This window comes from Arvicanthis niloticus, chromosome 6, assembly GCF_011762505.2.
Source record: "Arvicanthis niloticus isolate mArvNil1 chromosome 6, mArvNil1.pat.X, whole genome shotgun sequence".
Classification (NCBI taxonomy): Eukaryota; Metazoa; Chordata; class Mammalia; order Rodentia; family Muridae; genus Arvicanthis; species Arvicanthis niloticus.
Genome location: NC_047663.1, coordinates 24,466,139 through 24,481,235, shown reverse-complemented (window position 1 = coordinate 24,481,235; position 15,097 = coordinate 24,466,139). Strand labels below are relative to the sequence as shown.

At 49.5% G+C, this 15,097-nt stretch overlaps 1 protein-coding gene across 3 annotated transcripts in view; it reads right to left on the bottom strand.

The window, feature by feature from the left end:
• Positions 1–837: 837 nt before the first annotated feature.
• The window catches only part of Plxdc1 (plexin domain containing 1), a 63,388-nt gene continuing 49,128 nt past the window's right edge, over positions 838–15,097 (bottom strand). Inside the window, exons 10-14 of one of the 3 annotated variants that reach the window (XM_034508059.2) lie at positions 14,582–14,642; positions 12,580–12,712; positions 6,482–6,517; positions 3,756–3,916; positions 838–2,146 (exon numbers count right to left, since the gene is read on the bottom strand). In XM_034508059.2, coding sequence (XP_034363950.1) covers positions 2,027–2,146; positions 3,756–3,916; positions 6,482–6,517; positions 12,580–12,712; positions 14,582–14,642 — 511 coding nt within the window. In that variant the 3' untranslated portion in view covers positions 838–2,026. Of the gene's footprint in view, positions 2,147–3,755; positions 3,917–6,481; positions 6,579–12,579; positions 12,713–14,581; positions 14,643–15,097 lie in introns of those variants that run through there. The other 2 variants (XM_076935846.1, XM_076935847.1) reach the window with 2 other exon arrangements.

Sequence of the window (15,097 nt, the reverse complement as noted above, 5' to 3'; positions counted from 1 at the left end):
GGGGCTGGTGAGATGGCTCAGTGGTTAAGAGCACTGACTGCTCTTCCGGAGGTCATGAGTTCAAATCCCAGCAACCACATGGTGGCTCACAACCATCTGTAATGGGATCTGATGCCCTCTTATGGGGTGTCTGAAGACAGCAACAGTGTACTTACATATAATAAATAAATAGTTAAAAATAAATAAATAAAACCATCTCAGACCCAGAGGTCTTTGGTGCTGTGCTGGTTGGTCACTGTCAAAGACAGCCACAGGCTGGATGCCAAAGTCACAGACTAGGCTGTCTTCTGAAGTCTGCAAAGTGCTCTACCCTGTCTACTGTAATTTTCTCAAGTTCCTCCCACAGCTCCCATCCCCATACCTCATCCTCACAGTCTCCGTCCCCACAGCCCTTGTCCCCACAGCCCCCGTCCCCATAGCCACCCCCTGTCCCTACAGCCCCCATCTCCACAGTCCCCATCTCCACAACCCCATGTCCCCACACCCCCATCCCCATAGGCCCCGACCCCGCAGCCCCCATCCCCACAACCCCCTGTCCCCACACTCCCATCCCCAGAGTCCCTATCCCCAAGCCCCCGTCCCCATACCCCATTCCCATAGGCCCTGTCCCTGCAGCCTTTTCTCCTTTGGCTTAGGAAGCAGAGCAGACACCAGCATAGTTCCAAGTTGTACATGTCATCAGTGTCCTTTCATGAGTCAACCATGGAGAGGCTGGAATTTTCTGCACCGTAGGTGCCCAGGTATCTGCACACAACCTTCCCTTCTCCCATCGATCCCCCCGGAGCTCAAACTTCTTTCCAGGTGCTTCCTTACATGCGTAATAGGCGTGAGAGAGAGCGGAGGCTACACCATATTTATTTGCTGATGATGCTTCTTTGGGATAAGGGTGAGCTCTAGATTTTCATTGTCCTTTAGAAGTGGTCCTGGCCCACACAGGGACAGAAGTCCCTTAAAACCAGGCTGAGTGTGGGAACATCAACTCCCAGTTCCCAAAGCTCTTTGCAGAGCTAGAGAGATGGAGGCCGCTTTCCAGGTCAAGGTCTCTCCCTCTCAAACCAGATTTCTCTGCCCTACCTTTACCGCTGCAGCTATGCTTCAGCGGGATTCACCTGGAGCCCCTTGCAAGGGTGTCTCAAAGACCCCTCTGTCCCCTATTTGTTTTGTTTCTTCAAGACAGGCTCTTTCTGTGTGTAACTCTCTATAGACCAGTCTGGCGTTGATCTCAGAGATCTGCCAGCCTCTGCATCCTGAGTGCTGGGATTAAAGGTGTGCACCACCATGCCCCGCCCACTTACTGTTTTTAATGTTTACAAGAACCCCACTCTGGTCAGCTAAGTTAAAATAGGAGCCAGGTAAATTGTCCCTCTCTTTGAAGGAAACTACTGGTCAACAAGTAAAGCAGGCAGCAGACACATGACACAGTGAGGGCCCCACTCATTGCTGGCAGCCATGCAAGACCTGCTTGCAAGGGGGAGTCTGAGGGAGGAGGGCAGGGTTCAGATCGAGCTTCAGGCTATGGTGTTCTGATGCTGGCCTCAGCCTCTGCAGAAACAATGAAGGACCAAGGCCAGGGATAAGAGCTCTCAGATAGAGGGCACCCCTTCTTCACACTTCCAGAGCCACAGTCTGGAGCCAGGTGGACTGTCTCCATAGCTAGGAAGACCGGCACTTGAGTCTAGAATGCAATGAGCCAGTGTGGGCTTCAGTGAGCAGAAGTAGCACAGGAGGCTGTCTCCAGTGGGCAGCAGCTCCGCCATAGCCACAGACCACTGAGAGACCCAAAATAACGAAGCTTCCTCCCATCGAAACAGGGAACTCTGAGGTTAGTGTTCCTTTAAGAAACCTTCGCGGTTGTGTTACTGAGCCCCTTTTATCTGGGGTGTGCGGACTGAACTGTAGTTTTGGCACCATAGGCTGTTATCTTGTTTTCCTGGCCCAGAGCCAGCTCAGAGGAGGCCAGGAAAAATCATTTCTCTTTGCTGTGACTTGACTCTCGTGCCATCCCCAGGTCTTTGGCCTGATGCTCTCAGCATTGCTCGGCCTCCACGAAACTCTCCTTCTCGTGACCGGAGGGCTCGACCTCTGTGTAGGTGGAATGGTTGGGGTGGTTGTGGAATTTCATGGCTGGCCAGCGGTGAGGTCTCCGCTGCAGAAACATAGAGGCAGAGTCAGTGAATACCACCTCCCTGGACCCCATCTCTGAGAGATTGTGCGGAACCACCTCTCAAAAGGGTTCTGGAGGAATGGGGGCTCACTGTGGAAAGACAGCTGCTGGTGGGGGCCACTTTCTCTGCAAGATTCCCCACAGTAAACCCTCAGCCACTAGAAGCTCTATATAGCCCTGGCTAGCCCAGAAATCTCTGTATAGCCCAGGCTGGCCTTGAACTTGCAGCAATCCCCTGACTCACGGCTCCCAAGTGTTGGGATTCTAGGCGTGTACCACTGTGCGTGGTATTTTTAGAAGCAGGGTTGGAAGGAGCACACTGTGTGGTTTGTAGAACTGAGCTAGAAGCTTCAACAGCAGACTGGAGATGTGAAGCTGTAGGAAATGATGAAGCTGGCCACAGGGGCCTACCCTGGAAGTGCCAAGATAGCACAGGTTCTGCATCAGAATTGACAGGGGACCTACTAAAATGCAGATGCCTTGTCCTGCCTTGACTCCACCCAGCGAAGTCCTTGTGGCCTGGGCACCAGTAGTCCTAGGTGATACCCAGGTAGGCTAAGAATTCAGAACAACTGGAAAGACCCTGCTTCATTTTTTTTAAACCAAGGAAGGGAACCACCTAGGCCTCTGGGGCTTGAGGTCAGTGGGCTTGCAACCCAGGTAGAGACAGATGTCCCTGTGGAACCTTCTCAAATGATTTGGGGGGGTGGGGACAGTGTTCTGCGACATGGTTTCTCTATGTAGCCTTGGTGGACCTGGAACTCACTGGACTGGAACTCTACAAGACCAGGCTGGCCTTGAACTCACAGAGATTTTCCTGCTTCTGTCTCCCCAGTCATGGGATTAAAGGCATGTACCTCTCCCCCCCCCCCCCCCAGCAAATGATCCTTCCCAATAAGGGTTCTAGAGAAGTTCACAGTGATGTGCTACCTGACTGCTGTTGAGGAATTCACTAAGGGCACCATCTGCTTGTTACCTACTAAAGGGCAGGGCCAGTGTCTCCTTCATCTTTATGTCCTCAGAAACCATGGAAATGCCTTCACCAGTGGGATAAGAGCCAGATATTATCTGTGACAATACAGCCCTGCAGACAAGGGCTGAGCCTCACTTCCCATGACACACTCCTGTTCACACTAAGTTCTGGAACATTCAGAACTGCTGCATGCATCCTCAGCTCAAGCTCCCCGAGAGCACAGCCCTCATCAACACCTGGGTTGTCAACTGTCACCTAAGAAGCCCACAGAAGCAGTGAAACATGGCGGCTCTGAATGAGACCAACACTCAGAATTTGGGGACAAGAAACCTCAAGTCATTATGGGGAAAGCTACCCGCTACTAACAGGGCCCTATGCATTTTTTATTAGCTTCCTCTGAGGGCTTTCCTAACCCCAAGAAAACAGACAGATCAGTTTCCAGGGAGGGAATGCCTAGGTGCTGAGTCCTGAGGATGATGAACCCTGGTACCGGTCACTGAAGAGATGATGGAGTGGAGGACATTTTCTCAGGGAGGTGAGGGACAGGATTGGGTGAGGCAGGTTCTGAATGTCCAGGGAAGCTGGCGTGAAGCAGATGCAGGCAAATCTCACACTGACCTCGATGAAGAAGAGTGCGGCATTGGAATTAGGGTGGCCACTGATGTAAATCCCAGCCAGGATGATAGCTGCTACCAGGAGTACAGCAAGCACGATGCCCACGATGGTGCCCAGGTGCACAGGAGGACCCTTGGTCTTTGGGGATGAGTTGTCTGGAAGGTCTGTGGAGATAGCAGGACAGAGAAAGGCTTCAGGGACCAAAATAAGCTGGGCTTTAGGGACTTGGGTTCTGACAAGATCCCGGTGATGAATGCCCACACTTCCAAACCCACAGAAAGGTGTAGCAGCAGGAATGAGGAATGATTATAACAGCATTAATGTTCTGGAACCTTTAAGGTGTTTTCCAGAATCATTTAGAAGTTGCTCTCAAGAAGTTATAGGAAGCTTTTTCCAATACCTGTGCCACGTAGGTGCTTTAAGGAATTCACACAGGGCATGTGATACTTAATAGTATAGAATCTGGGGGGCTAATGAGATGGCTCAGTGGGTAAAGGTGCTTGCTGCCAAGCCTTATGGAGTTCGATCCCTGGGAACTACATGGTGGAAAGGAGAGAACTGACTCCTATAAGTTGTCCCCTGACCACCACAGGGAGGACAGGAGAGGTTCACTGACCCTACACACACATACACAAAAATAATAAAAAAAAAATCGGGATTTTAGCTGAGTGTGGTTTCAAGGGACTGTAATCTCAGCATATGGGGGAAGGCAGGAGGATCAAGAGTTCAAGGCCATTCTAACCTACATGGTGAGTTTGAATCTAGCCTGGGCTACATGAGACCTTGTCTCAAAAAATCTGATGGTGGAGGCAGGTATACATACTTTTAATCCCAGCACTTGGGAGGCAGAGGCAAGTGGATCTCTGTGAGTTCAAGGCTATCATGGTCTACATAGTTCTAGAACAACCAGTACTGTACAATAAGAACTCTATCTATAATAATAATAATAATAATAATAATAATAATAATAACAACAACAACAACAATAATTAATAAAGAGGGTGGGGAATCTAGACTGGCTTCTTGGGTTCAAATCTATTCTCTGCCACTTCCTAGCTGTGCGGCTTTGGGCAAATTAGACTCTGTGAGTCTCTGCTATCACCTTGTAGGACAAGGACAATAACTATCTAGCTGGGCCGGGCAGTGGTAGCACACGCCTATAATCCCAGCACTTGGGAGGCAGAGGCAGGCGAATTTCTGAGTTCGAGGCCAGCCTGGTCTACAGAGTGAGTTCCAGGACAGCCAGGGCTACACAGAGAAACCCTGTCTCGAACCCCCCCCCCAAAAAAAAACCCAAAAAACTATCTAGCTGGGGTTACCATGCAGTGGTTAAACCACAGAGCTCACGCCAAGCCCCGAGAACCACACCCAGCATCACAGAAGTCCTGAACTAGTATTAATTGCACAACCAGGAGGGCAGGAACACTCCCCAGGCCTTAACAACAGGGTCTGCTGTGAAGTAGACGATCCCATTTCAACTGAATTCAATGGGATGAACTAGATCCCCTGGAGGCACCCACAATCCTCTCTTAGAGAACATTCCCAGCTTCCGAAATACATCCCAAGGACAAGAGGCTCATCCAGACCCACCCTTTCTTCTATGGCTGGGGAAATGGAAACACAGAGATGGTACACCATTTGCCTAAGGACACACAGGGAGCGTCAGCTGCTAAGAAGTGAGGTTCCCTAACACTACCTGGGTGGGTGTTTGCTGCCTTTCTTACTTAATACGGAGGAATGAGCCAAAATGACAGATGTGGATGTCAGCAATGGAAACACCCAGTTCTTCTCACGGGGGTCTTGGGTGGAAAGGGAGGCAACAGAATGGAGATCTCAATAGGATAGCGAGAGCATCAGGACTGTTGCTATCCCCATTTGTCTCTGTTGGACACCGTGTACACAGAAGAAACCCAGGATAGAAACTATCCGGGCCTCTCCTGTGTATGCTAGTGCATCCAACCGACATGAAGCAGGACAGTGGAAAGGACTTATACCCCAGGCTAGTCTCTGCTGACTAGCTGGTTAGCCACCAGCCCCTAGCTTGTTGTGATCTGGTCTTTGAGGTTGTGACAGATGTGCATGTAGCACAAGTTGGAAGAGCCTGGCCTAGTCCCTCCCCACCACACAGTCTCTCAAGCTCCTTGTAGAGCAGAATGATGTCATCTCCACTGTGAGGTATGCCAGACTGAGCCCTTAAACAGGAGCCTTTCCTGCTGGACTCCCAACAGCTACTACCTCCAGCCTTGATCTGCAAAGGCCTTCCCTTGTCCGTCCTTACAGCAAGGACCAGGCTTTTGACAGGGGAGGAGGCCCTTCCTATGACCAGAGAACATCCTGCCTGAACGTGGTAGTAGCCCACCTTCTGTGGTACTCCACAGGCAGTCAGTGGACAACATCTGCATGCTCTCTGCCTGGGAGGGAGCCTGGATATTGCAGAGAAGCAAGGCTACAGCCACAAGCCCCGCTGCTGGTAGCACTGGCTCAGCTACTTCCTCAAGTTCCTTTCAGGTCAGGAGGCCCGGGAGGCTCTCGGCTGAGATGAGAAGTGTCTAGGGGAGACATGCTCCATCGACCTACGGCTCTGTGGCCTCAGACTCCAGCCCTCCCGTTCAGTCAGAGGCCTGGGACCCTGGCTGCTCTGCTCTTTCCTCTCCTTCACCTGCTCTGACTCCCCAGGGTGAGCCCACCACCATGTGTCTGATGAAAAGAGGCAAGGAGTCTGTACTCACCGTCTCCTTCTGGGTAGGGATTCAACTTGGTGTCATCTTCAAAGAGGACAGAAGGAGCAAAGTTAGTGGAATCATTCAGACCTCTCACACCCTGGCTCTGGATGGGATTTTAAAGAAGTTTATTTTCAACTCTTCATCCCGAAAGGGGAGGTGTCCCGCCCAAAACTACACAGCGGTTTAACAGGGAAAACTGGCACAAGTCAGGTTACAATCGACCAATATTATATGGGTGTTTATCATGGGCTGGCAGTGGGGGTAGAGTCAGTGAGGCCACAGATGGACATGGTCCTCACCTACATCAGGGAACCTGTAGAGAGGAGCACTCACAAAGCCAGGCTGTGGCTCAGTCACTGAGCACATGCCAAGCACGGGACATGTGGGACGCTTCGGTTTAGCTTACACACACACACACACACACACACACCCCAACTTCACATGATGAAAATGCCTCACCAGGTCATGGGAATAAACAAACATTTCCCAGAGGGAGGATGTGAGTCCTGAGTTAGTAAGAAGGGAGGCTATGATAGCCCGGAGTCAAAGAATTTTCCAGCTGTGTCTACTACAGGGTGGAGAAAGGGGTCAGGCAGCTGGCTGGAGTGCTGTATGGATATCTTGCCTGGCCTTCTAAGGGGCAGTTGGGAGCCGTGGACAGCTCACCGTGGTCCCTGGTTCACTTGCAGACTCCAGGGCCTGCAGCAATTTTCATACCTTCTTTATACTTTAAGGCATACACCAGCAGCTTCTGTCTGGTCTGCAGCCAACCCTCTCCCTGGGGTTTTGACACAGGAGGCAAAGGAAGCCAGCGTCCAAAGGCCCCATAGCACTGCAGGCTTTTGCTCTAATCACTTCAACTAGAAACAGTCTTAACCACGCCTCCAACGTCCAAACTCTTAGAGACTCTTAGTGGGTACCATGTTTGCTCACATGGGTTCTAGGTCCTAGTAGGTCTTTTTACATGGGTTCTAGGCCCTAGTAGGCCCCCTTTTCCTCCTGTTACATGTCACACTGTGGAGAAGTTGCTCAAGGTTCTCCACACACCCTGGCTGTCCACACTTCTGAGCTGTCCAGTGTATTGTCACTTCTGCCTCCCTCCTGCCCTCTCTCAAAGCCACCCCCACTTCCTCACCACAGAAAACTCTGCAAGACTGTCCCATCCTTTGTTGAGAACTTTGGTATTTGCTGCATCCTGGAACTTTTAGGTTAATTTTGATCTTTATAAACACTACATTGAACTCAAATATTACTTTTGGGGGTTTTGGAGTTTCCTTTAAATTCTCATCCAAGTTAAATGCCCTCTTCCCTCTCATTGCTCTGCTCCGGCCACTTCCCAGGGGACCATCTGTTGTCCTTCCTCCCTGTCCTTGGCACCTGCTCACCGAGGCACCCGGGATCCTCATTGCTTCTGCATCTGCCTGACACACTTGTTTGCTCTCTCAGGGTCTTGAAGTGTCAAAATGTAGATAATGGAAGAAAACCAGGATACAAAAATTTAAGTTGGGGACTGGAGAGATGGCTCATCGGTTAACAGTCTTTGCTATTCTAGCCAGGCCTTTGATCCCAGCACTAGGGAGGCCTAGGCAGGCAGATCTGAGTTTGGAGCCAGTCTGGTCTTCAGAGTTAGTTCCAGGACAGCCAGGGTGACACAGAGAAACCCTGCCAGGCAGGGGTCGGGAAGAGTGCTTGCCATTCTTCCTTCCAGAGTTCAGTTCCCAGTACCCTTAGGGCAGCTCACAATACTCTGTAACTCCAATTCCAGAGGATCTGACGCCCTCTTCTGACCTCTGTGGGCACTGCATGCCTGTAGCACCTAGACATATGTGCTGGGAAAACACACACATTAAAAAAAAAAAAAAAAAAAAAAAAAAAAAAAAAACCTAAAAAACTTTAAAAAGTTGTTCTTTATGTAGCAAGAGAAAACAATCTTGGTGGACAGGGACAAGAAACCAAAATTTGTCAAATATACCTGCTTTTAAAGATTTTTACTTTGAAATCCTAATAATTATCCTTCAATTACTAAATGATTATAAAATGTAAATATAAAAAGCCAGTCTCTTGGGTCAGTGAGGTGGCTCAGAGGTAGAGGAGCTTGCTGCACAGGGGCAAAGACCTGAGTTTGATTCCTGAGCCAATCAATGCAGAGGTGGAAGGAGAAACCAACCCCACGAAGTTGTCCTCTGATCTCCACACGTGCGCTGCGACATGTGCACTCTTGCACACATCAAACACACACACACACACACACACACACACACACACACACACTATAATTTTTAAATGTTTATAGGGCTAGAGATGGCTCAGTGAGCTAGAGCGCAGACTGTTTTGGCAGAGGACCTGAGTTTCATTCCTAGCACTCACAACAGCTCGCAACTTCCTGGAACTCCATCCTGGGGACATCTGATACCTCTGGCTTCCTAGAATCTGTGCTAGAATCTTCCCATGGATTAGAGAGCCATCTCATATTTCACAGAGTCCTGGCAAGATGGCCACTGGGACCCAGTCCTGGTGAGCAGAAGATGTCTTGACCAGTATGGCCACCTTCTGTGGCTCTGTAGGATGGACGGGAACAGGCAATCATGTCAGTTGTCTGCCAGGATAGGTGTGAGCTGGGCTACAATTAAAAGGTCCCAAAGGGATGTGGAGAGGATGGCTGGGCACAGGGAGTTAGAGTTTTAAAGCCACAGATGGGCATGCTGAAGAGACCAATCAGGACAGGTGTTAGCATTCCTTCCAGGCTCCACCCCACCGTTACCTGGCAACAGCCAGGTAGGCCTGGCTTACTATAAAAGGGGGTGTTTGCACCCTCCTCACCCTCTTACTCTCTTTGTCTCCCCGCCCCTTTCTTCCTTTCTCCTCTTCCCTTTCCCCTCACTCCACCTGTTTCTAGCTAACCTCTCTCCTCCTCTCCTCTCCTGTCTTCTCTTCTCATCACCTCTCCCTCCCTTCCCTCCCCTCCCCCTCTCTTCCCAACTCCCCTTCCCACATCCTAAATAAACTCTATTTGATATTAAACCCGTTGTATGGCTGGTCCCTGGGGGGGGGGGGGAATGGATGCCTCAGCATGGGCCCGCTGAGGCGCCCCTCTCACCTCGCCATACCTGGCTCTATAAAACATATCCTGGTTCTCTCTCTCTCTCTCTCTCTCTCTCTCTAAAACACAACAGCATTAGTTCAGTCTTTCCTTGTCCTTCCTTGAGGATGGGACCGGTTTCATAGCAGCAGGGAACAGTCAGGCTCTTCGGTTCTTGGGAAGGAGTCAGGGAAGGGGTGGGAGCAGGATGTATGGCCTCCAATACCCACTTTGATGTAAACTTGCTTCCCCAGGTGAGGAACCCTGGCACTCAATGTCTGTTAGCTGGCTCCCGGCCAGTGTCTCAACAGAGTTGTCTGTCTGTCTGTGAGAGGGGAAGGGCTCCTGCGGGTGTGGTGGGCTGACCAGCACCTGAATTCTTACAGAAGTTCTTGGGGCTGGAGAGATGGCTCAGTGTTGAGGCCCATTCACTGCTCTTCCAGGGATCCTTCATTTGATGCCCAGCCCCCACATGGTGGCCCACAGCCATCTGTAACTTCAATTTTCCCAAGGGATTCAGTACCCTCTTCTGACCTCCACGGTAACCAGGCACCAGGCACACACATGGTACACAGACACAGGCTAAACATCCACACACATAACATCAAAAAATTCACATTCTTCAATACTTGTATAATCTATATTCCCTGTGAAGTTAATTTGCCCAATGACAATTAAGACTAGCCAGGCGGTGGTGGCTCACGCCTTTAATCCCAGCACTTGGGAGGCAGAGGCAGGCAGATTTCTGAGTTTGAGGCCAGCCTGGTCTACAGAGTGAGTTCCAGGACAGCCAGGACTACACAGAGTAACCCTGTCTTGAAAAAACAAAAACAAAAAACAAAAAAACAACAACAACAAAAAACTACTTTGATCAGGCCTCTCTTGTTTGCTTTAATGTTCCCCTGTGTTTTATCTCTTGAGATAAAATTTTGCTATACTATATAGCCCAGGCTTGCCTTGAACTGGGGATACTTCAGCCTCAGCCTCAAGTGCTGGCATTATTATAGACATGTACCACCATGCTCACGTCTTTGGTCATTCATCTCTCTGAATCATACATAGCATCTTCTCTGCAAAATGAGGATGCAACAGTATCAACATCCAGGACTATGGGATAGGATGTGACCTGTGGCTATACATCCTGGCACACGGTCGGGTCCCCCCATGGTGTCAGGAGTCTTCATCCATGGTTCATTCTCCTCCAGTCAGGTCTGAGGTCGACTGTCTCTTTGGGCAGGAGGTACTCAGGTTGCCCTTAGTAACCTACTTGGCCTCTTATAACCAACCCTCTATTATCCTGTAAGACTGAGTCTTATTTTCAGACACTAGCTTTTCCTTTTCCCTTTCCCTCTTCGCCTGGGAAACTTAATAATTCACAAGCTTTTCAGCTTTCCTAAAGAAAAGGATCTGATTGAGGACTGGGTCCTAAAAGGATTTGAGGAGCAGAGCCCTCAGGCCTGGAGTCTCTGGGGCTGCCAGCGACACTCACATGATGCATGATGCTCTGGGCATCCTCATCTCTAGCCACTTCAACCCAGATCCCCAGGCTTTAAGTAGCAGAGGAGCCCTGCAGAGAGTCAGGCCCTAGTGGGCAGCGGATGGGCACCAAGCCAAGAAGGGAGGCATGAGTCAGAAGTAAAATTAAGAAGGGCATTGTGAAGCGCCTTTAATCCCAGCACTGTGCCGGGGCAGAAATGCACGCCTTTAATTCTAACACTAGGGAGGCATTGCAGGTGGATCTCTGAATTGGAGGCCAGCCTGGTCTACATAGTGAGTTCCAGGACAGCCGTGGCTATGTAGAAAGACCCTGTCTCAACTCCCACCCCCTCAAAAAAAAATCCCAGCTCTCGAGACATTGAGGCAGGAGGATCAGAAGTTCAACGTCATCCTTGGCTACACAGGAAGTTCCAGGTCAGTCTGAACTACATGAGACCTTGTCTCAAAAAAGCTAAAATATAGTGGCTTTCTCTGGTCTTAAAAAAATATTCAGGCTAGCAAAATGGCTCAGTGAGCAAAGGTGCCTGCTGCCAAGCCTGACGACTTGAGTTGATTCCTGAAACCCACGTGACAGAAGGCAACCACTGACCCCTGCAGTTTGTTCTCATACTTCCATATGCTTGCTGTAGCGGTTACACACTTTTTTCTTCTTTTTCTGCCATTCTAGAGCTTGAAAGGCTGAGACAGGAGGATTGCTTACAAGTTCAAGACCAGGGTGGGAGAGTGAGACCAGAGTGAGACCCTGTGTGGTGTCTGAATGAGACCTTCTCTCAACCCCTCAACAGACTCATATGTTTGAATACTTGTCCCCGGTTGGTGGAACTGTTTGGAAAGGATTGAGAGGTGTGTCCTTGTTGGAGGAGGTGTGACATTGTGGAGAGCCTTTGAGGTTTCAAAAACCCAGTGTGTTCTCTCTGCCTCCTGTTTGTGGTTTGAGATGTGAGCTCTCGGCTATTCCTGCCACCATGGGACCATTTCACTCCACCACCATGGACTCTAGCTCTCTGACACTGCTAAGCCCAAATAAACAAGGCGGCTTGGTCATAGTGTTTTATCACAGCGATAGAAAAGTAACTAGCCTACATACCTTATCTCAGTAAAACAAAGGGGTGGATATATCGTCTAGAGGGAAAGTGTTTGCCTAGCATTGTTCAAGGCCTTCGTTCAATCTCAGCACAAGAAGAAGAAGAAGAAGAAGAAGAAGAAGAAGAAGAAGAAGAAGAAGAAGAAGAAGAAGAAGAAGAAGAAGAAGAAGAATACATAAAGGAAAAAGTGGTCCCACACCTCTGGGAAGTTAATATTGAGAGGAACTGGAGTGCTCAAACATCCACTTCCCCTTTTCTGAGAGGACCTCCATCTTATGGTCCCAGAGGTCAGAGCCTCTCCTTCTGTATCAGCTCCAGAAAGAGAACTAAGCTTTCTTAACTGCAGTGCCTGCCAGGGCACTTCCTGTCCTGTGAGATGGTTCCAGTCAGGAATGGTCAGGCTCTTCCTGGGATGTCTCTCTGCCCCAGGACTCCTGTCTTACCTTCTGTGGTGAGGCTGTCAATGAAGAGGGATGAAGAGGTGGTGGAGTCGACATCAAAGGGGCTGAAGGAGCTGTGGGGGGAGGCTGAGTAGTGGCCCTCATCCTGGAAGTCCTCACATGTCTTGCCTTCTGCCTGCAAGAAACCCCAGTTCTGCGTCTGGACACAGCCAGCCTTGAATGCACTCAAACCTTACACTCACACGCAAGTACTTGGGATATGGAGGGAGATGTGCTAGTTGATGGAGCTCAGAAGTTTAAGACCAGCCTGGTCAACATAGTGAGACCCTATCTCAGAAAATAATTAAGATGGAGTCTCCCACTTCACCTTGAAAGTGTCTTATTATACAGGGTAAATTCTCTGTCAGCTACTTCAAATCCTTCATTAAGGAGGGGGCTGAGATGTCAATCTTAAATAAGTAGATAAAATCCCAACAGTCACTAGCTGGGTGCTCTCTTTTAGTTCCAGCACCTGGAGGCAGAGGCAAACAGATTTCTGTGAGTTCGAGGCCAGCTTGGGTTCCAGGACACCCAGTTCTACACAGAGAGACCTTATCTAAAAAAACAAAAACAAAAAACCCAGTAATAATAATAATAATAATAATAATAATAATAATAATAATAATAACAGCATCATAACAATCACTAATGGCCACTGTCAGATATGACTGGCTGGACAATTTTTCTTTCATTTACCTATTTAGTGTATATCTGTTATCTATTTAAAGCATGTAGGGGGCTGGAGCGATGGCTCAGTGGTTAGGAGCACTGCCTGCTTTCCAGAGGCTTGAGTTCAATTCCCAGCAATTACGTGGTGCTCACAACTGTCTATAAGGGAATCTGATGTCGTCTTCTGGCCTGTGGATGTTTATGTAGCAGATCACTCATACATTAAATAAATAAAATTTAAAAAAAGAAAAAAGTGTGTATTGCTACAGCAAGCATACAGAGACCAAAACGTGGGAGTCAATGCTTGCCTTCCATCACTTGGGTTCCAGGAACCAACTCAAGTCATCGGGCTTGGCAGCAGGCACCTTTACTCACTGAGCCATTTTGTTGCCCTGAATATTATTTCTTAAGACTCTTAAGACCAGAGAAAGAAGCCAGGCAGTGGTGGCACACACCTTTAATCCCAGCACTTGGGAGGCAGAGGCAGGCAGATTTTTGAGTTCGAGGCCAGCCTGGTCTACAGAGTGAGTTCCAGGACAGCCAGGGCTACACAGAGAAACCCTGTCTTGAAAACAAAACAAAACAAAACAAAACAAAACAAAACAAAAGAGATCAGAGAAAGATGGAAGCATGGCAGGGAGGCAGAAGGGCTCATGTTTAAACACTGAGCCTGGCACCTTGTAGTGGTAAAGGGCAGGCCAGTCTTTGGACATCTCTGTGCCTCTCAGCTTCCCCTCTGGTCCTAGGTTTTAGGGCCATGTTAAATAAGAGTGAGTGTAGACCAGCGTACAGTGAAGTGCTCGGTCTGCACAGTGTGCCCAACTTGCAAGAAGAGCCAGAAAGGAGGAAGGAAGATGTGTGAGCTAAAAGCTAGCCTGGATTCAAAGGAAGGGCCTACCTGAGAGGAAGTGAGAAAAGAACAGAACAACCCCCACACTCCCAGAATTACCACCTCCTTCAAAATCAGGAGGGTGTGGGGAAAGAAAGAACAACCCCCTTACTCCCAAAATGATAGATTCCCTCAAAATTAGGAGGGTGAGAGGCCCAGAGGAGTCAGCTGTGGCTGAGGCCAACCCAGCACCCCATCTCCTCTGAGTTCCCAAGGGCCGCCTGTTCAAGGCCACCAGTAGGACTAGTGTCAAGACTCAATGAGCCTCGGAAAACATTTCACTCACTTCCAAAGTGACTCAGAGCAGAACAGAAAATACATGTGGGATGAAGTGGAGGATGAGGCTGTCACGAGGCAAAGCCCCCAAGAGAAGCATTATCAGGGTAGAGTCCCCTGGCAGGACCCTCCTCCAAGCAGGGACTATAGCAGACCACTCACAATGCTCACCTCCTGGGCACAGCCGTAGGCCAGCCATTCTTGGCGGTACCTGTCAAAGCCACTGGAACATCTAGAAGCGACCAGATACAGGAGATGTGAAGGGTTCTGCATAGAATCCCCCCACCCATCTACCTCTCTACTCATTACAGCTCTGTAAGGATACCGAGGGAGGGGCTCAGTTCCAGGCTAGCTGGCTAAGCTCTGAAAGGCATAGGTGCCCCGGGAAGGAGGTGATTATGGGACTGGCAGTCAGACCCTCATGCCCCCTATTTCTTCCTTCTGATCAAGGCTCTGGGACGTCTGTGACTATGCTTTCTTTGGAGAGAATCTTGCTCATTCAAGGACCTCCCGTCACTACTGAGGAGCCTCCCCTTGACAGCAGAGGCTGGGTGCAGGGTGGTATCAGCTGATGTAGCCAACTCCCCCCTATGTAATCACAAGGAGGCAGCAATAAGGATGGTGCCAGAGACTGACAAGGCTCTCTGGAGAGGACACTGCAGTTCAGACAGAAGATGCCAAGGGCTT